At 46.2% G+C, this 26,515-nt stretch overlaps 2 protein-coding genes across 3 annotated transcripts in view; both read right to left on the minus strand.

Moving 5' to 3' along the window:
* The window catches only part of LOC119209074 (ephrin type-B receptor 1-B), a 121,482-nt gene extending 115,912 nt beyond the window's left edge, over positions 1–5,570 (minus strand). For both annotated transcript variants that reach the window (XM_037458014.2, XM_062557604.1), the window contains exon 1: positions 5,336–5,570. In XM_037458014.2, coding sequence (XP_037313911.1) covers positions 5,336–5,396 — 61 coding nt within the window. In that variant the 5' untranslated portion in view covers positions 5,397–5,570. The remainder of the gene's footprint in view (positions 1–5,335) is intronic.
* Positions 5,571–18,210: 12,640 nt separating this feature from the next.
* The window catches only part of gpc1b (glypican 1b), a 52,359-nt gene continuing 44,054 nt past the window's right edge, over positions 18,211–26,515 (minus strand). Inside the window, exons 5-10 of the mRNA XM_037458365.2 lie at positions 24,986–25,151; positions 24,738–24,868; positions 21,677–21,799; positions 21,365–21,498; positions 20,923–21,098; positions 18,211–20,630 (exon numbers count right to left, since the gene is read on the minus strand). Of these exons, the coding sequence (XP_037314262.2) occupies positions 20,419–20,630; positions 20,923–21,098; positions 21,365–21,498; positions 21,677–21,799; positions 24,738–24,868; positions 24,986–25,151 (942 nt within the window). The 3' untranslated portion in view covers positions 18,211–20,418. The remainder of the gene's footprint in view (positions 20,631–20,922; positions 21,099–21,364; positions 21,499–21,676; positions 21,800–24,737; positions 24,869–24,985; positions 25,152–26,515) is intronic.

The following is a 26,515-nucleotide window of genomic DNA, read 5'->3' on the forward strand; positions in this document are numbered from 1 at the left end:
AGTTAAAACAGCCAATTATTTCAAGGCAAGAAGATTTAGAAGAGGAGGTGAGTGAGAAGGAGGGTAGCTTTAAAATCTGATTTAGGAAGTCGAGTGTGATCTGGCTGAGGGCGATTTGGGGAGTGCTGGGGGGGACAGGGGCTAAAAGGACCAGGAGGCCCCACGACCCAAGGTCGCTTGGACACTAGGAAATAAGACACGATAATCAATGCCTTCTCTCAACTCCACAAACATCGAAGAGGCTCCCCTTTTCCCGCTGACTGAACAACCGTCACCCAATCTCGGGGACAGGTGATAATGGAGGGAAAAAGCCAGAGAGAGAAAAAGAGAATGAGAAAAGAGCATTTTTCACACCAGCATCCTTGAGTGGTGGGGAGGCTGGGTCATTGCTCCCAATCAATTACTCCCACTGCCATTTGCCACTAGGTGTTGCTCCAAGGTTTATTTCTGAGTTTGTACTCTTAAGCCACAATGAGTATTTCTTTGTGTGTGTGTGTGTGTGTGTGTGTGTGTGTCTGTATGTGTACGAGTGTCCATATTGTGTGTGCTTTTTTTTTCCATTTGAGAGAACTGGCTTCACCCGAAAACAGATGACTCACACAGTTTGAGGTTGAACTGTGTCCCGAGCGTCATCCCTTTCACTCCCGTGCTCTAATGTGTTTCACATGTTGCGGATGCAGTGGGTCCCTCTGGTCCCCCGAGATCGGACTGATAAACCCTGAGCCTTCGTCCCGCAGTCAGTCACCTGCTCTGATAGAGGGCCGAGCACAAAGCGAAGACGGGCGCAACCCAACCCTGCTGATAGCATCTCCTTCTAAAAAATCTCTTCGATGCAGGAATCTGCAGAAGACCCAGGGGGAGAACGTACTATAGGATAGGACATGTCCACTTGGCGCCAGAAACACAACAAGACCCGAGAAGAGGGAGAGGCTGCAAATACAGAAAAACCGCATGCCGCTCTCCTCTCCGTCTCTCCACCCCTTCTCCCAATGAGAGGTACACAGAAATGTGCGCAGGCAGAGCAGCCCCCCAACCTGCATCTACCATCTGGCCCTCCCGAGGCTCAGATGTCTCTGGGGTAAGGTGAGCAGCGAGAGAGCATTGTGTGCGTGTATGTGTTATGTGCATGTGTGTTTCTGTGTGTGCACGACAGAGAGAGAGGGAACTCGGCGATGCGCACTACGGTATTCAAAGAACTTGCACCGAACACGTACTATTCCCACAATGTCGCACTGACTGCATGCGAGCGAAACCCTTTCACAATAAAAGGCAGCACAACCCATGTACAGCACGGCGGGTACGTGAGCTGCCGGCGGAGGGTTTTCACTTGGGGGCCGTCATAGCTGCGTGGGCCATGTAAGCACATCTGAACACGGACTAGTCTTTTTTTTTACCGCGGGAAAAAAAGTAAAGCCTCAATTATGGGATGAGGCCATGTCTGCTGTGCCGGCCAGACGACGCAGGCACCCGAAAGCACAGCACACACAGAAAAGGAAAAAAAAATAATAATAATGGAATTCTACTTGTCCCAGATCAGCGGTTGTGCCTTTGGCCAAAGTAGACTTGTACACTCGTGTGAGCACTCACACACATAATCCTTCATGTCTTTTCGGCACTACCACCTCGACCCGTGGGCCTGTGTTGCCTCTATATGTTTGCCGCTCTCTTTTCTAACCATTTGGAATAAGAGAGGCAGGGGAAAGGAGCAATAACACATGTGCATCCATTAGAGCAGTGTTTCTCAACTGGTTTGTAGTGGGTCGCGGGCCATTGCATGCAGAGTGTCGGGGTTTTTCCGGCTCGTCCGTCCATGTTTTCAGTCAGCGCGGCAATTAGAACGCGGAACCCCCCCATTCCCAAACTCATTCTTGATTGTTGAGTCCCTCAAAGTCAGTCGGTGTGTTTTTTCATACAAGGTTTAGGTCTGTGAGGTAACTGAGTTGTTTCAGACCAGATGCAGAACCATGGGGAGCACTTACAGTGAGTTCAGATGACAATATGACTTGCGCCTCGGGAAAATAATGCAAAACATTTTAGGTTGCCGTGGAATGTTTCAACTGAAGCCTGATTTTTCTGAATGATTTTGGGAGATATTTTAAATGCAATGTGGAATTTCCAAACAATTTCCAAAAGTCTACGCAATGACCAATGACGGCGCAGTGAGCGGCGCATTTGTCTCAACAGGTGGACCGGCCGTGTCTTATCTTCTCAGCGCCACAACTCTATTCCACATAAAAATGGTGGGTCAGCTATGAGACAGCAGCTCTGGAGTCAGTGAGTTGCCAAAGGACACTTTAGCCCAGTCTCTAACTCAGATGGATGCTGGAACTCGCTCTACGACGCACAGTCCTCTAACCTTTTCAAATCAATACTCCACTCTCGCGCTGCTTATTAATGCATATCAACGACGTGTGGTTCTGACCTTATTGGCTATTACCTGATTCTCAAGCGATCATTAATATTGTTTATTCAGGAAGCTGCAATATTCCACATTGCATCCCCTTGGCCCCTGAGGATTGAGGCATTAGTTCAGAGCAGCACAGGTACTTAACACAACATCCTAAATGACTGGCGAAAGCTCATTATACTGAATGTTGCCGCTGCGTGGTCTGATAGCTGAGGCAGCCCGGTGATTGCTTACTCTCCGGGCCTTGGTAAAACTGCAAGATGCTCATTTGTAAAACACCAAACTTATCTTTTCTGAACCTCACTGACCTCCCTCCGTCGGCTCATATTTTTTTTTTTTTTATATGCCTCCCTCCCAAGTCTGTCCTCTAATCGCTGTTTCATCCTCCTTTTCCCCCCGTTACTCTAACCTCCACCACCCAGATCCAGGCGGTTAAATGAGCGGGCTTATCTGGGTCTAATTGGTTTAAGGGCAAAAAGAAATAAGCAAGGCTCTGTAAGTAAGGGAGAATTACTGCTGCCGTTGGCAAGAACCATCCGCACACGGGGGGGGGGGACGGGGAGAAGGGGAGCACACAGGAGTGGAGAGACCAGTGACGAGAATTGTGGAAGACCGAGTCCACTGGAGAAATGAGTGGGGACAGGGGAGGTGTAGAAATGAGCAGGCAGAGGGAAGATGATTGGAGAAATGCAGAGGGAAGACAAATGAGGGTCAAGCCGAGCGCTGTGCATGCTTCTTTTTCCAATGGCATGCAAATCCTCGGCCTCCGTCTCCTCTCTCGGGGCGCGTTGGCTTCAGGTCGGACTGCCCCTCCGATAACTCAAATGCGCTGGATACTTGTGCCCGAGTTTAAATCCCCCCCCCCCCCCCCCCTCCCGCATACCCAGGCTGCACTGCTCAGCTGCCGCCCGTTTTCTCCGTTCATCCTGTAGTTTGTCAGCTCATCAATCATGTGTTTACTGTGAGTGTAAGCAGGAGGTCAAATAATTAATTCAGTTAATGGAAAGTATGTGTCCACATGGTTATGGCTGCTCCTTACTACAAAGTAACAACACACACACACACACACACACACACACACACATGCATACACCGATCTGTGATTATCGGCTGATTTGGGCTCCTAATCAGATTAAGGGTGACTGGAGAGGCAGGGATAATGTGGTCAATGGCTCCACTCTCTTTCATACTCACCACACACACACACACACACACACACCCACACACACACACATACAACAAAAGCAACAGATTGGAGTTGAGATCAATGCAGATTTTAACCAGTCCACGGGACAACCACCTTTTAATTAGTGAGCCAAACAAGGAAATCACTTTCATCCTCGTTACCGAGGTAACTCGGGGGCCATCTCTCTGCCCATCTGTTTCTTTCGGGGCCCCGTTTTGAGGAGGAGGAAACCCAAACGCCTCGTTTCCTCGCCGGGACACGTCTCTCCCCCCGCCTCCTCCACCCGTCTCCCCGAGTGTACATTTCTGTCGTCCTTTCACACAAGGTAAACATTTGAACCTCAAACCATCCATCCTCACAGACGGGGGGCAGTTGAGGCCCGGGCTCTGGCTTTCCGTGCGGCTGTGTTGAAATCTGATGAGCACAAACAAGAAAGCCACCGTGGAATCACAGAGCACGGCCGAGGCTGATCGCAGCGGCGGGGTTGTAAATGATTAAAGAAGGAAGCTGCATGTGAAAAACTCATTGTATGCGTGCTTCTGTTTGACTTATTTATGCTTTATAGGGAGGGGGAACGAGCCTTGGGAACATAGGGGGTTCCTCTGTTATGTTATATTGGAGAGTGTGAGCTACCGTACAATAAAAATTCTGAGAAGAAACTCTATATCCATGTTGCTGCCGGGGTATCTATCCATCAGCCAATGTTTGAGGCTACAGTGTTCACTGTTCCATCCCCGGGGTCCCACAGCGGAAATGAAAAACATGTTTAACTGAGGGAGATATTAACCTACAAGTGCTTGTCTAGATGGAGCGTACGTGAGAGAAGAAATGGGGGGGGAAAGGAGGACATGCACAAACAAAGTGAGTGAGACAAAGGGATGGAGATGGATGGGGAGAAAAACAACCAGGACCGTCTGAGAAAAAGGGGATGAGCCAGATTCAGTGTTAAATTATGTTTTTTTTTTTGTTTTTTTTTTTAAAGAGCTGTTGGTTTAGAAGGATGCAAATTAAATAAAATAAATTAAGGTCCTCAATGAATCCAGTTTACGGGGAAACTTCCAAACAGTGCAATCCACAATCTAAGAGAGTTTGTCTCAGCAGTTTAAAATGCCACCGAATGCTGCTCAGCGGCTTCTGGTATCTGGTGTTTCAAACAATTCAATGAGCACCGTGACAGGAGCCTTTGAGCTATGACAGCCTTTTACATTTTAGCCTTGGTTTCCACACTTGGGATAAGGCAAGGCAAGGCAAGGCAAATTTATTTGTATAGCGCTTTTCATACACAACGCAGACTCAAAGTGCTTCAAATCATAACATATCATACAATATAGTGCAATAAACTGCAAGAATAAGGCGAATCTAAAAACAATGTTTATAGAGGAAACTCCAGTGCCGCACTCCTGATGTGCAGAACAAGGCACGAGAATGAGAGGAATTGATTTTTTTTTTGCCACTGATAAACTCCGGAATTCGATTAAACACATTTTTAAAGTCTTGTTCTTCACGTGGACAAGCAAACACCAGTGACTCGCAGCGCAGTGGGAGGACTGGCGCGGCGAAATAAGGGGATTACCACGGCAATCAGCTGCGATCCACGTGTATCACATCCCTGTATTATTGTGGCGGCGAGCGCACCGCTGCCCGACGGGAAAAACCTCGGACGCGTTCCCAAACACGGCGCGTCTTGGAGACGAGCGCTCCACACATCCACCGCACAAGCACAATCCCCAGCTTTCATTTACCTTCCATCGCGGAGGATGCGGTGACCAGCACGCATAAAAGCGCAAGCAAATCCACTGTCATGGCAGAAAAAAGGGTAGTGTCCACGGCGTGTCCCCAAATAACCAAGACGCACGGCGCGCGTCAAAAAGAATCCCTCAGTTGTCAGAGCGGTCCTCCAGCAGATAGCCCGGTGTTGTGAGTCACATTTCAAGCCGTAGTAAACAATGTGTGACAATCAGCGCTGGGGAAGAGGGGAGTGCAGGGAGGGGGAGGCGGCTGGAGCAAGGGGCGATGGATAGGGGGTGAGGTGGGTGGGGGCGGAGGTGAGACGAGGAGGTGTGGGGGTTGGAGAGAGGGGGGAGTGTGTGTGTCTGTGGGGGGGGGCACCCGGCATGGCAGGCCCCATAAGAGCGCCGAGGCCAATCACCGGCTGGGAACTGACACTCTCCAACCAATCACCGGCCCCCGCCGCTCCGCCCACCTCGCGTTTCTCAAAAACACCCAAACTTTTCCTTGACCTATTTGAAAGCGGCGTCCGATTCACTAAAGGGAAATACCGCCACCCCTTGGGTGGCTGCGCGTACTGCATACCAGGCGCGCACGGGGCCCCGAGTCCGATCCCATCGGAGACCCTGCGTACCAGTTCGGTGCCCTGTCAGCTATACAATAAAACTGCTGTGGCTCCCACGTACACAGACATACGACTCCAACAAGGTCCGACATAATGGTATTTTACTCTATATTCATGAATAAAAAGGACGGTTTGCCAACTCCCACACCCCAGCTTTTAAACCCATTACACAGGCGCCCCCCCCCCCCCTCCCCTTCCCCTTCCGTTAAGCTCACACGAGTGCAAACCTCATTTGCGCTACGGATGTTCTTTAATAGCGTTATCGAGTCCAACTGCACATCCTAATGATATTAAACAGGCACATCAGCCCCCCCCCCCCCCCCTTTCACCCCTGGTGTGTGCACATGTGCCTTAACAGATGGTCAACACAATGGACGTTTCCCTTAGGGGACGCGGAGGCCCGAGGTCTGCCTCAGCAGTGGAAGTGGGCCACCCCGTGGCCCAGAAGCACACACCTGTCTTGGACTAGATATGTCCCCCAAGTCCCCGGAGCTGAAGACGGGGTTGTTAATCTACATCCTGAGTAGGCCTGGTTTTACCCGGGGCCACTGGCTGGCCTCATGCTTCAGTTCTGTCTCCTCTCAGCACACTGGCCCAGATACGTTTCTACCTTTTCATGCACTTAATGAATGGGTTGAACAGTTGTTCCAATTATTATGTCCCGTCTAAAAATGTCAAAGGCTATGTCCTATTGCATCATTTGTGGATATTATAAATGACACACTTACCACTTCAGTAGACCCCCCCGACCCCACCCCCTAAACAATCTTGAATTGTATTCTCACTGCAGTGCTCCTTTGGGGTTGAACTCCTAACCTTTACAATGACATGAAAATCAAACACCTTATGAATCAAAAAGAGACTCACACTTAATAAATTGTTGTTTCCAACCGTGTCAAAATCCAGCAGATGAACTGGGGCAGACACGGTGCTCTGGGAGCACCAGGCAGCCGTTGCTAACATGGGAAAGTCGTTGATGAGCGCATTTGTCATTTTTAATGGTGTGGTGAGGAGTGGCACGACAGTAAGACGCAGCACAGCGCAGCGTGGTCTCTTCCCCCCCCTCCCCCCCCCCCCTCCCGGCGAGGGCCGCCGCGTGGGCATAGGAGCGCCACCTGGCCCCATTTTTCACCGGGCCAATCGCCACAACCTACGACTCCGCGGGTCTTCTCAAAATACATATCGGAGCAGCACACCGCAATCCGTCCCTGTTTGGCGTCCACAAACCTGGGGAGGGGGAGGGGGAGGGGGGGAGGAAGGAAGGAAGGAAGGAAGGAGTACGAGAGGAGAGGTATAGGAACAATAGCGGCGGCTGCTGCTGCTGCTGTAGCACATCCTCCCTCACAATGCTCACAATAATGCAAACGCTCGCCCACACGGCCACTCAGATAATGATCCTCACAAAGGCACGGGAGCGCTCGCCTACTTCAGCTCAAGAGCCTCGGCCCGATACCAGCACCGAGCCCGAAAAACATCGTCGAGAGCCTCCCATTCCCTCCGTGGCCTGATTTCTTCCGTGTGGTTAAGCCTGCGAGCGCAGCATCACACTTCTGTTCTTTTTTTTTTTTTTTTTTTCCCCACTCCATTTCTCTGTTTCAGACCGGATTCCAGGCCAGATGAAAAGGCGGGTGTTACCCTGTGACTTCTGTTTGATTTAAATGTTTTCCATTCTGTGAGTTGACCCCAGAGTTACAGTGCTTTTGACCTGTAAACATCAAACTGGTATCTTCCTCTGCGTGACCAAGGTGCCACGACCTTTTTTTACATTTCTCCTTTCAGTCTCCTGATTCCTGATTCCTGTTCGGCTGCTGGGAATTGTTCTGTTTTCTTTTCTTTTTTTTTTGTCGTGTCAGGCAGGAAATACCAAACAACATAGAACAGAGAGTACCGCGCACAAGGAGGACCTTTGAGGACAAAAAAGACGGCATGTATTTCATGCAAACCGTAGTATTTGCTCAACACCAAACTGTGTGATATTTTCGACGAGGCAGAAACGGAAACACGGGAAAGAGAGCGGCGTCTCCCGGAGACAACGGGAGCAGGCAAAGATATGTCTGCTGATGAATATGAATACATGAAAATGTAATGCCTAAGTCAATATGGAGACAGTGCAGGGACCTGTGTGACAGAGGAGCGCAGTGTATACCCCCCCCCACCCTGAGGGGGGTGGAGTGGTTATTAGGCCGGGCCTCGGCTCCATCCATCTTCAGGAGTCTGGGCACTGGCCATTGACAATATGAGTGCAGTGCTGAGGGCTGAATACAGATGTGCTCCAGACCAACGTCCCCCCCCCCCCCCCCCCCCCCCTCCCCCGCCCCCCCAACAGAGGGTCAGAAGTGAGTCCCGGCCACAGTCGCATTTTCTGGGTCACGGCTCGAGAGAGGCGAAAGGAAGGCAGGTTGGATGCTGGGGACTCACCGGGGTTGGTTTGGTTTGCTCATAATGGTTTTACTTTCAGAGGCTGCGCCGGCAAAGGCGGCCTGTTCGGGATCCGATTGAATGCCGGTCGCAAAACGTTTGAAGGTTGGCGCTCCCAGCTCGCAGCCCTGTGTAGGAAACACAAGTTCAGCTGGCAGCAGGTCAGACAGAGAGAGAGAGAGAGAGAGAGAGAGAGAGACGGGGCAGGTGCTAAATACAGCGCTCTCATTAATCTGCCAATGAAGCCCAGACTGATGGTCCCCGTCCCCTGCTATCAGGCTCATTGCGCGCCAGTAGAAGTACCAATTCCAAGTATTCTATGAGCAGAGTTGGTTTAATACGTAAGAAAGAGAGAGAATTACGCTCTCGCTCTCGCAGTGAAAGCATTCGGCGCTTCGAGTATCGCGTGTCTGATTAATAAGCCGTTAGCTTGCCTTCATTCCATTCATTCTAAATGGAGGCCCTTTAGTTCCCATTAATCACAACAACACAATGAGGAGATTCTGCTCGGCATCGAATGAGCGAGAGCATCATTATAGCTTGCCCTCTCGTCAAGTGTGTGTGCGAGGATGAGAGAGAGAGAGAAACGGGAGAACCACTGCGGTCTTGTTTGTGTATTTGCTCTTCCGCGAACAAACTTGCACGTGGTGCGGAGAGCGGTGGATAATAGACTGGTGCCTCCTCCTCCTCCTCCTCCTCCTCCCCCTCCTCCTCGGGCACTGCTCTGTCAGCTGTCTATCTCTAAAAAGAAAAAGGCACGACACACAAAACATTAAAAAAAATTAAAAAAAACATTCTCCAAAACATGCAATAGAAATGTACTGATTAGTATTTTTTCACTTGAAGGCCCTGGTGATTAGGATGCATTCATTTTGCGTGATTAGAGATCTCTAATCACCGCAGAGGTTAATGGGGTTCTCTCGGAGCATTTAAGAAAGTTTCCTATTAACCGTGTGGCCTCGGCCCCCATCCGGTGTTGCATAACCTTTCAAATTATGCACCGACCTCCTCCACCCTTTCGGGAAGAGGTGCATTGACAAAAAAGACGTTCGACACGTGCAAAACTGCTACACTTTTGCCTCCCTGAGCATGTTGTCATGGGCTGGCTGAGTGGAGGGGCTCAAAAAGTAGTTTACCGGCTGGAGGAAGAGACATTTTGGAGGTGGACAAAAAGGCAGCGTGACAGCTCATCTCCTTGTGTCAGCTCCCAGTGACAGCTCCCCCCCCCACTCGCTCCCCCCCGTCTCGTTGTTTGTTCATCAGAATGTGTCCCTTCGTCTCCCCCCCCCCCCCTCCCCTGGCCAGCGACTGATAGTTCAGTACAATCTATCAACCTCAGTCGGCCTGCGTCAGGGCCATCGCTTTGTTCAGCCACGTTTGAACAGAACGCACACACACACACTCACACACACAACAGACCAGATCCGTCGCGCCAAATGGGATAAACATCTGGCGGTGGAGGGGGAGAGAAAAGCAGGGGGTTAAATCCATCTGACCTCTGTCTGCCGTACACTGATCTCCTGTCATGGGCCGACCTCGGCCAATCCCGGCAAATGAAACTCCGGCGCCGCATTTGCATACAAGAGAGCAGCACTTGAGTCCGAGGTGGACAAAGTGGATGAGGGAACCTTCTGATGGATGAACACGGTGATGGACTGAAATGTCTACTTGGGGGTCATTGGAATGTCAGAGGTAATGGTGTAAATACATTAGCCTTTTCATTATTGTAAAACCTTTTAACATGTGTAATGTTGATTAAGTAATACACATTTTTTTGTCTTTTTGAACTGTCTTATCACAATATGTTCTATCAAAATATTGCAATATCAAGCATTGATGTTTTGCCTTTTTGTAACAGCATATGTTTAAGCTAAGATAACGTTCCCCCTTCACAAATCAGCTAATATCATCCAGAATACTTCTAAAACCACTATAGCCAACCAGCTATGTATTTTTATCATTAACTATTTATGTTTCATTTAAAATGAAAAAACAAAACAATTCAAATGGTTGTATTTTTGTCAAGAATATACAGTATATATGGGGATTTTAATTTGAATTGTGTATTAAAAACAGGTTCCAGCTAATGTAGCTTTTGTAGTTAAACAGTTCATATTTCCATGATAAGTATTCATTTATTTCTCTGTGAAAACATCTCGCCAAGAGTGTTGTGATTACCTTGTGATTTTTAATTCTTTGTTGTGCTTTTGTTTTGTTAGTTTAGGAGGACCACTTTAGTGTGTTTTTGTCACACTACATGTAAGATGCACAAATAACTTTGTGTATAGAATGCAATCCCCCCCCCCCCTCCCCCCTCCCTGCCTCCCTCTCCCTCCATGCACGCACACACACACACACACACACACACACACACACACACACACACACACACCATGTTTCAGGATGTGCTGCTGCAGTAAAGAACAAAAGGATTCATAAGAAAAACAGCAGCATCTATCAATAACTGTCATAACAGCGGTGCTCAAAGCTTTTTCCCTGGAGGACAGAGAGTGTGAATTGACACTTGGCCGTGGGACAGCAATGCACTCGGACATTTGTTTTGATAATAACCACAACTACACAGCAGCTCCAGTCATGCACACATGTAAACAAACAAATAGCGCAGAGTTAACACACTGACCTTCTGATATTAACATTGACCTTTGAAAGCTCTCTCTGTTCTCCCAGCATGCATCATCAGATCAATAAAAATTGCTGCCAGGTGATGCTTGAAGCATTATTGGCCTGTAGCAGGCTCAATTTCAGGGCACACACACACGTGCTCATAAAACGCAACAAAGCTCATGTCAAATTTGAAATGTCAAAACTTTGTCCTGCACACAGAATGTGCGCTGTGTTAGTAATTACTCCTGTAATACACACTCTCCAGACACACATTCACTTAGCATTGACTTGTTGACGACAACGCATTTTTAATCGGTGGTTTGTTTTATGTTGTTAATCATTGAGTCAGAGTGAGAAAGCAATTAAACAACAATTTCCAAATCTATCTCTCTCACTGTATCCCTCCACTTGGCCCCTTTCTCACATGTTTCATGTTTTCCTGCTGTGTCTACATACCACCCAAATGCAGGCAACTCAGTCATCAGCTATTATCTGCTTATCCAATGAGAAGCGGGGACAATTACCTCACAGTATCCCAGTCAATGATTTCTCATTTTGACCAAACTCCCCAGATTCTCACCTCATTGAGGGCTTGATAGATGACCTGTCAAATATGCATGTGTATGTGTGTGTGTCTGTGTGTGTGTGTGTGTGTGTTTGTAAAGCTTACCCGGGGCACGAGACAGGTGCAATAAGAAAACAGATTTAAAGCACCACTGGGTCAGAGTCCCCCAGCACTTTCATTCCTAAAAGGTGAAATCTTCCATAGTGACGGCATCTTCATCAAGCACTCTGTTTTTATATTTTCTTTTTGCAAGGAGGAAATTTAATGAGTAAAACAAAGCTTTGGTTACTTGCATTCAATAATCTGCTTCACGCAATGTTTTTAAATGCACACACAATAAATGACCCCCACATCACTCTTGTGCCAGTGGGCATATCAGTGCACCACTGCCACAGTGGGCTTCAGCATCAGAACAAGCAGAGCTGTGGCTCTGGAAAAGAAAAATAGCTTGAATTGTGTGTATTTCACAGAGGAAAATAAGATCTGCCTAAAGCTGGGAAGAAAATTTAAATAAAATCATGAGGCAGCCAGAGGCGGTCTCTGCTTAACAAAAATATGTTAAGTATTTTGTTTTCTTTTTTGAAGGTCTAATTGTGAGCGGTAACATTAACCCCCTGTTAGTACAAAGATGAATTTCATTTTTAAAATCAATCTGTGACAGTACATCAAATAGTGCAAACCTCATACAACTATATACTGAATTAGGAAATTCTGTGCCTCATGTACAGTTTACATCACTAAACTGACCACACTTCTACAATATTGTTAAGGAAAGCCAAAGGCAATCCAATTCCTGAGTCACTGCAATACACTATCAAATGCTTTGTTGACACCATCACTCCATGGCGGGGAGGGGGGTGGAACCGCTCTGCTGTCTGCTCCACGGGGACCACAAATAGCGGCATAAAGCCTGTACCGGGGTATTCTAAAAGGAGACAGGCCAACACTGCAGCAGTGCAACCGGAGGGCTCACAGGGCTTCACGTGGGGAAGTGTCCTCCAAGAGAGACGAATTGAGCAGACGTCCACAGCTCCAGCCACGTCCAGCGCTGCTCCAGGAGCCACATGACGACGTAGAAGGCCAGGGGGTCAGAGGTTATTATGGATTGGTTGGCGATACAGAAGAGTGAGTCCCCGGCGGGTTGCTCAAAATGTCAGCTGGATCCACAAAGTGTCATCAGGAATCGTTTCAAGCTGCGGGAGGTGTGCGTCGACACCGAAGTGTTTGCGTTATTATTTAGTTTGTCCTTGTGTGTACAGTACAGAGAAAAGGTATGTATAAGTACTCAGCAGTGAGGGACATCACATCCCTTTACTGCTGGGATCAGCCCTGCAGCGATGCCACAGCGCCACCTGGTGCATCAGGACGCGCAACTGCAATGAGACATGGCGTGGACGATGAATGAATATGCTGCAGAAATAGTTTGCGGTAATTAGAAAGCGTTCTTGAAGAAATACAAGAAAAATGTGATGTCATTATTTAGCTTTGGTATATGAACGTATTTTGGCATTTTGATGACCTCATGGAGAGGTTTTTCGACTCAAATAAATTGCATTTTCGATGCAGAAAGTACATCATGTTTTATTGTATTGCTTATCTGAATTGATTTGATTTTCACCCTCAGTTTGTGCATTTTCTTTTATCTTCAAAAGAAGAATTTCATACAGAAATGTAGGGCACACTCTTTGATGAAACAACAACATTTTAGATCCTATAACATAAAATATAAAACCGAATGTAAAACTGGATTTTTTTTCTTTTTCTGTAAATGAAGAATTACATTATTATGTAAATGTATTCTTCTTTTGTGTTTCCATTGTTGGCAAGCAGGCTGATTTTTGCATTACCGCCACCTACTGGATCACTGGAGTGTGCCTCTGCAACTGCAACTGTTTGAATGTTTCTTGAGAGCAATTTAGATAGACCCTTCAGTCAGTACACATAATTATTGAGCATATGGTTCCTAACTGAGTGCTGATGATCACAATAACGAACCAAATTCATCTTATGGTTGTGGAATTATATAAATCAAATCTAAGGGTTCTAAGGTTCAAGCATCAACAGCATTCAACCTCCATGAACACGGCCTCCTGCTCAAGACAGTCTAGTAACTTAAATATGAACCACAACCATAGTACAGATGGGAAAAGAACTGTCTGAATAAGCTAATGTATAAGGACCCCTGGACGGCATGGACCAGCAACTACGGTAAACAACAATATTTGTGGTAAAACCAAGAAGTTTTGAAGCTTCATTTGTCTAGTGATATTTACTGTAACAGTGGTCAAAGTAAGCCGGTACTGGCCGGTACGCCGTACCGGGAATAAATTGTGACACAGGCCCATCGCGACAAGGCAAGCAAAACAAGCAATTGCTTGGGGCCCCAAGACAACGACTGGTTAAGAATAAAATGCAACGACAAAACGTGTGAGCGCCCCTTTGATAGTCAATGCAGTAAAGTGCAATGAAACTGTTATCGGGATCCCCCTCAAGGGGCCCCTCTCATGATCTGAACCTTGTCGGTCGGCAGTCATCATGAAGCGGAATTATGCTTCAGGAAGCCACTGTTCTGTTCTAACTATTCAGCTAAAAAATAAATACATTTTGAAAGTGTTTGCAATTTATTCATGATCAAAAACAGATACAGGTGGGTTAAAGAGTGATACTAGAGTGATAAGAAGTCCTAGTGAATGCTTGATAAGTAGACCATAATACAGCAAATAAACAAATAAATAAATAATAAATAATTAGGCTAAGTGAAATTTTCACGCGCGTGCATTAAACCTGTATCATAGTACCACCAAGAAATGAAAGCTACTTTCACCCCTGACTGTAAGTGAATTAGTTAAAAACGCTTTGATGCATCAACATCATGTAAATGTATGTATGTACATGGAGCCTATATGTGTGAATATGCATGTATATAATTATTGTAATACTTGGTAGATTTTTTATGCATTTAATGCATCTTGAAAATCCCCCCCCCCCCAAAATTGGATTTGATCAGAAAAAAGATTATGTCCCTCTAATTGTTTTATATTGTTTGTCGCTCACTTTTATTTTTAGGGTCCTCGCTACAACTAGTCGGTTGAAAATCAGCCTTTTTGGCCTGTTTATGGCCTATTTTCATGATTTCTTACCGTTGTAAAAGGCCGAACTCCTTTATCTAATCTGCTCCATATTTCTCATATAGCATGAACTTCTCACCCTTTGAACATCCATATGATCATTTCTAACCTGTCTTATGGTTTTAAGAAGATATTACGGTTAATGAATTTTACAAGGGGTGTGGCTTAATCTGGCAAGATTTATAACTTCCAAATGGCTTGGCCTGCCCTCACCAAAACTGCAGGATGTGTAAACATTGAACCCCTGAACGCACCCTAATGTTTTCATAATTTTTAAAGATTAGGGGGCGCTGCATTTAATCATTAAAGATGTGCCTTTTTGGCAAATTTTCCTAATTTCTTAAAAGACCGAACTCCTCCCAGGGATTAAACACAATTCTTTTCAAAACCACACAGTGTGCTCTTGAGACCTTGGCCTCTAAAAGTTGCATTTTGCCAGAAGAAAAATTAAACTATGTGCGTAGGGCGCAATTTAAAACAAACACTTTTTAAAAGATTTCGAAGGAAGTTGGGTAATGTATGGCATTTTGAGAGGCTTTTATTTTGGGATGGGACAGCAGAATGTCCTTTTCATCCATGAGTGACACCTTGGGGATGTGTACTATCAACCTGAAGTGGAATGGTCATGAACGTATTGATTGTTTCCTTTTAAAACTAATCTGAAAATGACAAAATGTAGTCTGGTGGAAATTGGCTCATATATGGTATTTTGAGAGGCTTTAATTTCTTAATGGTACATCAGAAGCTCCTGGTTATATGTTGACATGAAAGGCCTAAGACCATGATAATGTCAAAGATAAAGTGTGCAAAGCGGCCAGTTCCCCGACGTGCAAGGAGTAGCGAGGACCCGTCCAACGCTGCTCGTTTAGTAATGTATTTTTCCTGAATGCACTGGGACCCTTCCCCACTAGGTGGCAGTATGTGCACACACTCCAGTCCAACCCGAGGAGCTCCTTCTAGCTCGACCCAAACTCACAGTTAGTCATCTGACAGAGGCAATAACGTGAAGCCCTTGATCTCAGCTGCAAGTACCGATGTAAAATCATATAACAAGGCGGCTTGATAGTGTAGGGAGAAAATTGGAGAGGGAGCGAGAGGCTTTAGTTCAATTACAAAGGAGATCAAAGAGTGAGAAAAAAAGTGACAGAATATGTCTGGTGAGCCAAAAGGCAAAAGGGTGCAGCTCACATTTGCAGCTACGTCGATGTAGATGCAGTCTCTACTAGATCTCAACTCCCAGAGTGGACACTGGAAATGACATTGAGCATTTTGAATGCATTCGAATCCTTGGCATTTGAATCTGAAAATCCATGTGCATTCTTTCTGTGATCCACATACCAGGAGTCGGAGTGAAGCAACAATATGATAATCACTTCAAGAACTATTTTTGTCCCATCCCGCATACCCAGGAAGAATTTTGTAAACGTTCTGCACTGCTCCACAGAATTATTCTTAACTTCTTCAAGCTACTGGAATGGATTTAATCTTTTACATAGTACATCATTCTTTAAAGCATTTTTCCAAGACATTGAATGTAATTGCCTGCAGACATGTTACCATACGCCACGTCAGACCACGTAAGGCGACAGCAAATCAAGGTGCCTTGAACTGAGGCGATATTATCGACAAGTGTTTAACCTTGTTGAGGTGCTATTTTCAAATAAGGAGACCCTTGAAGCCGCCACTCATGAGAGCTCGCGGTGAAGCAAAGGGCGAGCTGAAAGCCAAGCGGACGAGAATATCTTGGGTGCAGTTGTGAGCCCTGGAGAGAGATGAAAAGCTTCAGACACAATCAATAGCTGACGATGCGAAGGCGTCTCGCTGTTTGTGTTTACAGAAGCAGCCGAAGGAGGTGTGGGGGGGGGGGGGGGGGGCTGCAGAGGAATAAATAATAATTTCTGGGAAATTTGAACGATACAATTGTATTGGAGGGAAATGGGCCACATAACGAGGAAGAAATAAATTAAGTCGGAGATTGATTATACAATCTCTTTGAGGTGGGATAGTTGACAGTCTGCCTTCGAATGGCCCTGTTGTGACAGCAAACAGACGCTGGTGTGAAGAAGGTCGACCCACAAGGACACACTGTGTATTTCAGAAGCAGATAGGGCGGCCCTTGATATTCACTTTGACATACTTAAATATTCATAGTCTCGCTTAAAGACCGCGGCGCTGACTCAACTGCATGTTTTTTTTTTTTCTTTCACTCCTATAATTTCTACCCCTCATGACGGACGTAGAAAAGTAGCAGGCCCCACCACGGCAACCACAAAGCCCTTAGCTTCGTTTCCCATACTGGGAGCACAGTGTACATAAGCGAAGCTGAATGTGAAGCGTGGCATTTCAGTCTCCCCAAGGATCACGGTCAAGTACGTACACCTTGTTAAAACCAGCCGGAGGGGGGGTCAATCATCCCATTGTCTGCACGCAGAAACAAGACAAAGCACTTAGTGTTCTCTGAACACATGTGGCACTTTTTTTTTCTTCTTTCCCCTCCTGCATGGCAACGCCAGACAACAGCTGTCACCTCTGACATCATCACTGGAGTGCATTGGCCCTCTTGAGGTGGCAGTTTTTCCCCGATGCGCTTTGGGGAACAATAAGGGCAGAGCACTTCATTATATGTGCATATATACATATATTTATGCATATATATGTATACACACACACACACACACATACTCACACACAAAGATACCCACCCATGAAGAAAGCGAAACATGTTGAAAATCTTACAATGTATATAATTGACACAAGATTTCAGGTACAACAGCAAATGAGACATTTGTATTTTTCGACCTCCTTCTGGCATCTATATCTTCACCATAAGCACAAACTCTCCATAGATTTCTGAAAACAACATAAACCAAAGTACATAAAAACAAGAGAATTAAAAGAACTTTTTTTTTTCCTCATCTATTGGCACCTTTTAAGAAATTCCTTGCGTATTCAACTCAGTGTAGAATAAAGCCTTCTTTAAATGGTTCAACCAGCTTTGCCACCTAATGAATGAGAGCAAGATGGCGGTGCATAAGCTGATTTCAGATCAGCGCTCTGGACAAATCTTTTTTTTCCCCCAGCCCCCCCTTCTCACACACGGTTGCCTTGTTTTTACACCAGCGGTGAACACGAGGCTTCTATCTGCATACACATGTTCACCCAATCAATACTCCTTCCAGGAAGGTGTTGACTCGCGCATCGATCCGCCCGTCTTTGTGATGTCTTTGTGCAGACAATGCCGTTCATTGGCCACATAAAAGTGCAGGTTTTTTATAAAAGGGAGGGGGAACTTTGAGCAACAAATGAATGAGATCAAAAGGGGAGAAGGGGGGGGTTGTGCAAATTTCAGCCAATGACATTGTGAGGCAGTCACTGAAACTGAAGTTGTGAGTCGTCGTCTTTGAATTGGAATGTCACCATCGCGGTCGGAGTCATTTCTCTTTCTCTACTGGGCGCGTTGTGGAATTCAGATTCATATTCAGATTCACAAAGAGAAGACCCATGTGTTCTTTTTATTTTTTCTTATTCATTGTTCTTTGATCAAAATGTGTATTTTCCTCCCCACTGGACCATGTAATACTGTATCTGACTTTGACATCCGAAGACCATTGACCCCAGGCCGAGTGTCAAAGGCAGTCCCAGGCAGATTTCTTTTACGAAGGAACTAAGAAGAAGGACCGGCACTCGCACGCAGACGCATCCATTAATTAAGCACGTCAAAAACAGGGAAATATCTCCAAAGCATCATGTCAGCTAACCGCAACAGCCTCACCATAATTCAGAGCAGTAATTAACATTACCAGATGCGCTTCTCAAGCTTCGACAGAGACCCCACCAACTTAATTGGATCTGCAATATTATCATTTAGTTCTTTTGATAAAGCGAATAAAACCTATAATTCTTTCATAATACCAGTAAAACGCATATACTTTTGCGATGCACACGAGCAAAGATCGGCAGTAATTGCAGTTAGCGGTTGTAAAAAAATGAGCAATATCAACCTCTTTATTGCTGTCAGTTGAATTACGCTTAATCAGACAGTGTCAGTCCAATATTTCTCAATATGCTTTGCGCCATCCACACTTAAAGCTTCCATCGACCACACCCATCCACGCGGGCGTCTCCCCACCGCCCTGCGCACGACGCCCCTTAAAACGAGAGCTTTGACACTTCAGTGTGTGTGTGTGTGTGTGTGTGTGTGTGTCTTACACTGTGTTCCCACAACAACATTCCCAGTAAGGGTGACACCTAATGAAGCGCCGTGTCACTGTCGTTTTGCCCTGCCGCCACGGAGAAGCACGAGGAACGCCCCAAAGGTCGTCGTGACTGATGAGGGTTTGGGAATCAAGAGGCACCGAGAGAGAAAAGGGGGGGAAAAAAATGGAAGGCAGATACGGAAACGCCACGACAGATGATGAATGGAACAAAGGGTTCTAGCAAACAATGTCATCGCGTGTTGTACGCTCAGTTGGCTATTTTCTTACTGGAAAACAACAAAGGAGGAACACAAATGTGCACACTGCGATGCCATTCAAACAGAGGGACCATTCAAAGACGACCACTGCGTGGCTTTTTTTTTTTTTTTTTCCCGCGGCACGGCTCATTGCTGCAAATAAACCAAAAAACACATCCTACTGCAAGTTAGCAAATACGGTGCTGATCACAGGAGTGCGGGGGGGGGGGGCTTTCTGAAGGTCGTTAAAACGTCATTTCAGCTCTGCTGTGCACACGGAGGGGAAAAGAAAAGAGAGAAGCGCCACAGGGCCAGCGGTGCCTCCGCTTGTGCTTCTGTGGACATGTCTGTTCAGGCCACGCGCTTCTAAAACCATCCCCAACCGCGAGCGCAACGTGAAACCGGCGACCCCGTTCCGCGTGCTGCTGTCACCCGAGACCCCCGGCGCGGCCCCCCCCGGCGTGCGTTTCGCTTACACCGGACTCCGCGGAGCTCATCCTGCAGAGAGGGAGATTCTGCCCCAGCAGGAGTGGAGGGGTCAGGGGTCGGAGGAGGGAGGGGGGCGGGGGGGATGAGTGGACGGATGGGGTGGCAGACAGTGTTGCGGTGACTCCTACATTAGACGATCATGTCGGTGGGGGATGTGATCAGGGGTTTTATTACAGCAAAAAAGGTGCTGACGCTGTGAGAGTGCGAGGCCCCCTATGAGAGGTCTGCCGGGTCGTCCCGTCCCGATCGTCCTGCTTCAAAAGTCAGCAATATTGTATTTCATTTGTTGTTTTGTGGTTTGTGTTGATGGCTTATTGATAAATAAATGATTCTACTGAACATAAGTGCGGTTTTAAAGGAGGGGAATTACAAATATGAGTGCCCTCGTTCTCCCTCTCCCCATGGTGTCAACACCAACATACTGTTAGCAATATAGTCTTACACATGTTTTAGGTACAGATATAATCTCAGAAAACCCAAACACCAGAAACAAATCATTAGAAGATGCGAAAAGACCAGCTCTAATGGTGTCATAATATAGCAAAAAGGAAAAGGAACAAGCGGAACCCAAAAAACGTATGAATAATCCATTTTGTTCTAATCCCAAAACCAACACGAAGTGCATCCAAGTGATTTTTTTTGTTTTTTTGTTGTCGTTTCCTTTTACTTATTTAGTTTTGGCAAAGTAACTAACTCCCACCATCTCCCCTCCCATCCCCTTTCAGACTCTCCCACGACCCCCCCCCACCCCCCATGTCCCAAACTCAGTCCCGGTTGGCAGATTCCCCCGTCAATTATCGCCGGAGCAGCAGGACGAGCAACGGCAGCAGGTAGACGGTGATGCTGGGGAGGTTCTGGCTGCCGTTGGAGCTTTTCACCTTCTTGTTTTCTGGAGGGTAGGGGTCGTAGTATGTGGGTCGGTTGGTGACGGGGACAACAGGGCGCGGCACGCGGGAACACACGTTGTCGCCGCACATTCCGCTCCCCGAACCGCTGACGTCGTCGCCTACGGACAGAGGTTTGGACACGAGTTTAATGGTAAGACGACACAAGTGAGTTGATTGTGGACCAATGTGCCATTGCCACATACTCACAAAAAAAGGCACTTTAAAGTATGCGTGGCATTTTTTAACTATCTCATGCATTACATACTGCTGCTGCCATTTTGCTAGTGTCGGTACCAGCTGAGGAGGAGGTGTGACGTCTCCGCAGATAAATAGTAATAAAGTTGGTTCCTTTAATCCGCAACCTTCGTTAAAAAGCTTGTAATTGACGTGGCAGGTGGTAAAAGTACTCACTGGTGTCCTGAAAGTCCACATCCTGGCCGTTGAGAGCGTTCCTCAGGCGGTGCGTCATGATCTTCAGCTGCATTATCTGTTGACGTATCTTCATGTCTGGTTTGGTGATGTCGATTTCCACTTCCGGGTTGCTGATCTGGCTGGCGAGGCCGTCGCCCAACACCTCAGGAAGGTACCTGCCACGGATGGACGTTTCATTAACGCGTGGGTCACAAGGTCACCTGGTTTTGTAGCTTCTCGACGCAGACAAAAGCAACGTTGATTTTCGGTGGAGTGGCTTTAGACACATCATTACAAGGGGTTCAGACGGATTCTCACCTACAATAAAAAAAGACATCTAACTCTAACTCAAACGTGAGTAGCACCAAAACAGAAAGATATCTTTTGGAAAGATATATTGTCAGTTGTTCTAATTAGATGTTTCTGGGCGGATGTGGCTTACCGAGCACGACTCATGCCGTTCCAACACTTCTCCTCGGCCCCTGTTCCGGTGGCAACTCTGTCACTGCAGAGCATGCCGGGGAGGGTGACCCAGTACGGCTGCATGTCCCTCAGCCTCGCGGTTACGTCAGACACCTTGGGAAGAGCAAGTTCATGAGCTTTTATGCTTTGTTCAACATCGCAGCGCTCAAACTGAAGAGTAGGAAACAACTCCTGCTTCGTCAATAAAGAGCCGCCATGGTCTGTGTGAAGGTGGAATGAACCGCACGCAGAGCATTTAGAAGGGCACAGACCCAAACGGCTAAATACTAACCAGTTTGACCATCTTGTCCGGGCTGGTCCCCATCGTGTTCTCCACCGTGCCCATACCCCCCCCTTTCACGGTTCCTGTGCTGCCGGATTTTCCCTCTTTGAGGTTGCCACATGCCTGGAACAACTGGGGCAAGAGAAAGTGGAGGGAAGACCATTCGTTAACACAGTGTGGAGAGGGGATACACAGTTGGGGGGGGGGTGGGGGAGTTATCAGAGGTGTGGACTCGAGTCATGTGACTTGGACTCGAGTCAGACTCGAGTCATGAATTTGATTACTTCAGACTCGACTCGACAAAACGTACAAAGACTTGCAACGTGACTTGACTTGGACTCGAGCCTTTTGACTCGAGAAGACTTGCTACTTCCCATGAAAACTGGGGGAAAACATTTTCACACCACCGCGCCGCTCTGTTTATCTGCATCTGTCAAAAAAATGTGCGCCACCTGTATGCAGAGAGCGCGCGCTGCCTGCACGGCATCCAATCACTGCGGTCCATTTGACCGTATCAACGAGACAGCTCGTTCATGCTTGCAAAAATCGGGATTTTTGAACCCGGATTCAGACTCCGATGGAAATCCTCGCCAACATTATGTCAACGTCCGTTTTAAAGTACTATAACACAGTCACAGTCGATCCACCATTACCCTTCCCTTCGTAGTCTAGGTCTGTGAGGCAGTGCACCATCACCCAGGGTTCCCCGTCCCCACTATAATAAGAGGACTTGAAATGACTCGAAACTAAAATGGTAAGACTTTGGACTCGACTTGAGACTTGTTGGCTTTGACTTTTGACTCGACTTGGGACTTGCCTCATCTTTGACTCGACTTGACTCGGGACTCGAGGGCAACGACTTGAGACTTACTTGTGACTTGCATAACAATGATTTTGTCCCACCTCTGGGAGTTATGAGTTAACAGTTGACTCAAGATTTTGTACTTTACTCTGCTTTCAAAGTTGTGATCTCTGTGCTTTATCATCAAATTCATCTTCACAGAGTGACATGGGCTCAGCGTTCACTATTTTAAGTAAGCTGTCCATAGGGGGTTAACAAGGATCTGTGGATAGAACCCTATGGACTCATTCTCATAGTCCCTCAGCACAGCATTGTGTTTGTTATATATGAGTCCCTGTGACAATACAAGTACACACACACACACACACACACACACACAAGTCTCTACTTTCGAAAGCCAACAGCCACAAGTGTGCTGGTTATTTGAATGACCCCAAGAGTCAATCACAGCATTGCTGCAGTGGAATGATTCAAAGCTAAGAAATCACTACTTGTCCCTACGGGGCTTACAATGTATTAATGGAGCTCAGGGAATACAGTGAGACTGCAGTCCATCTGTCATCCAATCTGGCCTGCTTAGAGGAGCCTCGAGCCTTTGAACCGTCGCACAAAATGAATCCAGTCTCAAGATTCCACGTCATGTCCGTCATCCTGACCCCTCGGTGTTGTGTGTTCCTGGCAGATTGATTAATGGACAACAAAACACGGCACATTCTCTGTTAAAACAGAGTAGTGTCCAACCTTTCCTCCCGCATTTCTTATGAATAGTGCGGATTCTACGTCTGTTCTTGGAAGATATTTATGGGGAAAGTACATACGGTAACACAGGGGTGCCCACACTACCTACCCAGATCTACCTGCATTAAAGATGATGAATATCTATTTACATGTTTATATACAAACCTTCAAAATTGAAATTAAAAATATTTCCAATCATTCCAACTATAAATAGTTCCGATGTTGAAGATCGGGATCGACCCATCCGTCACACAACGAATGATTTTTGACGTCACCGCATTATGTAAACAGGAGATAATTAGTCCCACACAATGCCAGACTGTAGACACGAATTGACCTTCATGGGATTAACACAGCACTTTGCCCAAGTGATATGGATCAGGAGCCGAAGCTCCGTGTGATCACCATAGCCAACGAGGTCAGAGGCAGTCCGCAAGGCCCCGGCTCACCCGGCGAGCTTTGTCTTTCCTCTCACCGTCTACGTCGTTTTCTACCTTCACCAAAACAGGCCAGAGTTGCTGCCGGTGCCTTTTGAGGACGAAATAAAACTGTTGCTCGAACACCATTTAACAGTGAAGCAAACGCTCGGCCTGCGGGGTCGGTCGTGACTCGCATCCTTTTAGCGTCCTGCCTGGTGCATGGAGGATTGCAACCACAATGTCAATGCAGTGGGATGATTATGATAATGATGATGATGATGTGTTCAGATGCCAAACCTATGATGATGATGATGATGATATGTTACTTCCTTACTACTACTTCTATTGGTTAATCAAGTGGAAAGGATTTGTCTTTTATATGACCATCAAATATTTATGACCAGCTGATTCTGGTTTGTGTACAGAAACAAACACCAAATACAACATTTTGTTATAACTTTGGTTGAAAATGTTCATGTTTCGGACCATCTGGCTCACAGAAATAAACAAGAGGCTTTTGGGGCCTTTTAAAATGGATTGCCAACAATTTAAGTGATTGTGTTTGCAAATTCAACTTTGATTTACTTCCCCCGGTGCGGGATGGATCACAATGTCTAACTTGAGGCGTTGCCATTCACTTGCTGAGGTTATAAGAAACAAAATTGCATCAATGCATTTGTTTCCCTTCAGAAAAAGTTTTTCCCGAAAGAACCAGTCCTCTCTTCCAGAATTAAAAACATCAGTCACAGATGTGACACAGAGAAACTGGCGTTAATAATCTAGGGAATGCCTAATTTGCCATTAACCAAAATTATAACATTCAGTACGATACGATATATTTGTATAGCACATTTTAACAACAACACTAAATTCTACAATAAAACAATTAAAGCTTAAGGAATATTTAAAGCAAATTCCAAATGTACATACAATGTAAATTTAGTTAAGGATCGTTACTCTTTAAAAATGATGTTTTTTTGCAATTTTGGTTTTGACATGTTTCCAACATTGTGGTTCAACATTTATCGTTTAATGTATTTTTTATGAGGTTTTCATTGTGTCCTCTGCAGTAAAATGGCTTGTGTGGGTTAGTCAGCATGTGTGCTCTGACCTTGCTGTTGATGGTCTGCATATTCTCCGACATGGTTAACATGGCCTCTGATATGCGAATGGGGAGGGAGAGGACCACGGCATCTACACCAGATGGGCCATCAAAGCGTCCGGCCACCTCGATCAAAGTTTCTACAAAGACGGGGAAAACGGTTAGCGAAAAGCAAAGTGTGAAATGTTTGTACGCGTTTGGACACAGTAACACACGGCTGAATTGGCTGCATGTGCAAATGCGTGCGCGCTCCCCACCTGCCAGATGCTTCCACTCGGTGTCGAGGTCGGCCTGGTTGGCCAGGCAGCCCTTCATGACGTTGCTGCAGTAGTTGGCACAAGGCCTGGCAGAGGCCACGCCGCGGCAGTGGGGACAGTAAGTCATCTTCATCATGGCCCGCACGCAGTTCGGGGTCAGCTGCACCTGGGGGTAAGACACAAATAAAAATACACACACAGCGCCGGGATGAAAAATGGCCGTTTGGTTAAGCATACATGATGTAATAGACTAAAAGGTCAAAACGACAACAGCACTTTGCCCGTTAAAGGCCCCGCTGCTTGTGCACATCAAAGTCTTTTAATAAGAATCATTTTTCTATATCCAGACGACGAGAGTTGCAGAACTGTGGGAGGTCACCTCCCTTTGTTGACCTTTTACTTTTTGTTTGCACCAGACTTTGATGGAGCACGGTTTCCTTGGAAACCACTTTGGGAGAATTTGCTCTTCGTTTCACATGCGATGAAAAGGGGCCCTGACATTCATACAAGTACTCAGTCTCTCACACCATCGTTCCTGCTCCTTCCATTTCACTCTGTAGCCCATAAGGCTGTTCCCCCAGGAAAGGGCCCTAATGCGTGAAAAGTAAAACTGGGTTAATACCAGTAAGCTCTGTTCACAAGAGAGTACAGCTATGCATACAAAAAACCTCAGGAAGTGTGTGTGTGTGTGTGTGTGTGTGTGAAAAATAAAGAGACTGAGAAAGAAAAAAAGAAGGAGAAAGAAAGAGAGAGGGAGTGAGGTGGATCGAGCACAGCTACGCATACAAAGCTCCCCTAAACTGACATCTGGGCCATCTTGATGATTTTCCTGGAAAATGTTCTTGCAACAGGAAAGTCACAGTTAAAACCAGCTTTCGACAAATATACAGTGGAATTTGGACAACAATAAAGATCAGGTGGGAAAAATGATTCCCGGATTCCTTGATCTACCTGGAGACCTGTTGAGTAAAGACAGTCTGCTCAACTGGACGTAAAGGGGATCCGTCTTAGACCTTTTTTTTACATCCACCCTTTCTCACGCTTTACATTGTATCAGCAGTTCTTGTGTTAGAAAGGGGATTTTGAAGTTTCAAACACCTTTCATTGTGTTCTGTTTTTAGAATGCAGTTGGCTGCGTTCAATGACTATTTATGGCTGTATCCAACAATCCAACAGATTCCCCAAAAGATCATTCGTATTGAATGTAATCCAATTTGATCCACATTCCGCAAAAGCAATTCATCTTGAGATAAAATGTGAAAGGAGGAATTTTTTTTCAAACCACATTAGAAAAATATAAATACAATGAGCCAAGATTAGTAAATGTATACCCGATGTCGAAAATAAATCGACAAAAGTAGGTAATTATTGCCAGTTGAGCCAGGGCGACAGCATACAGTTAATAAGTGATACAGAAAAGCAATAACCACATTCCCAGGATTAATCTCAAGTCATTTGAGACATGAGTCCGATCCTCACTCCTGCCTTCCTTTTCTCCCTTCCTCCCATCCTTACCCTACCCTACTCATT

This window comes from Pungitius pungitius, chromosome 15, assembly GCF_949316345.1.
Source record: "Pungitius pungitius chromosome 15, fPunPun2.1, whole genome shotgun sequence".
Taxonomy (NCBI): Eukaryota; Metazoa; Chordata; class Actinopteri; order Perciformes; family Gasterosteidae; genus Pungitius; species Pungitius pungitius.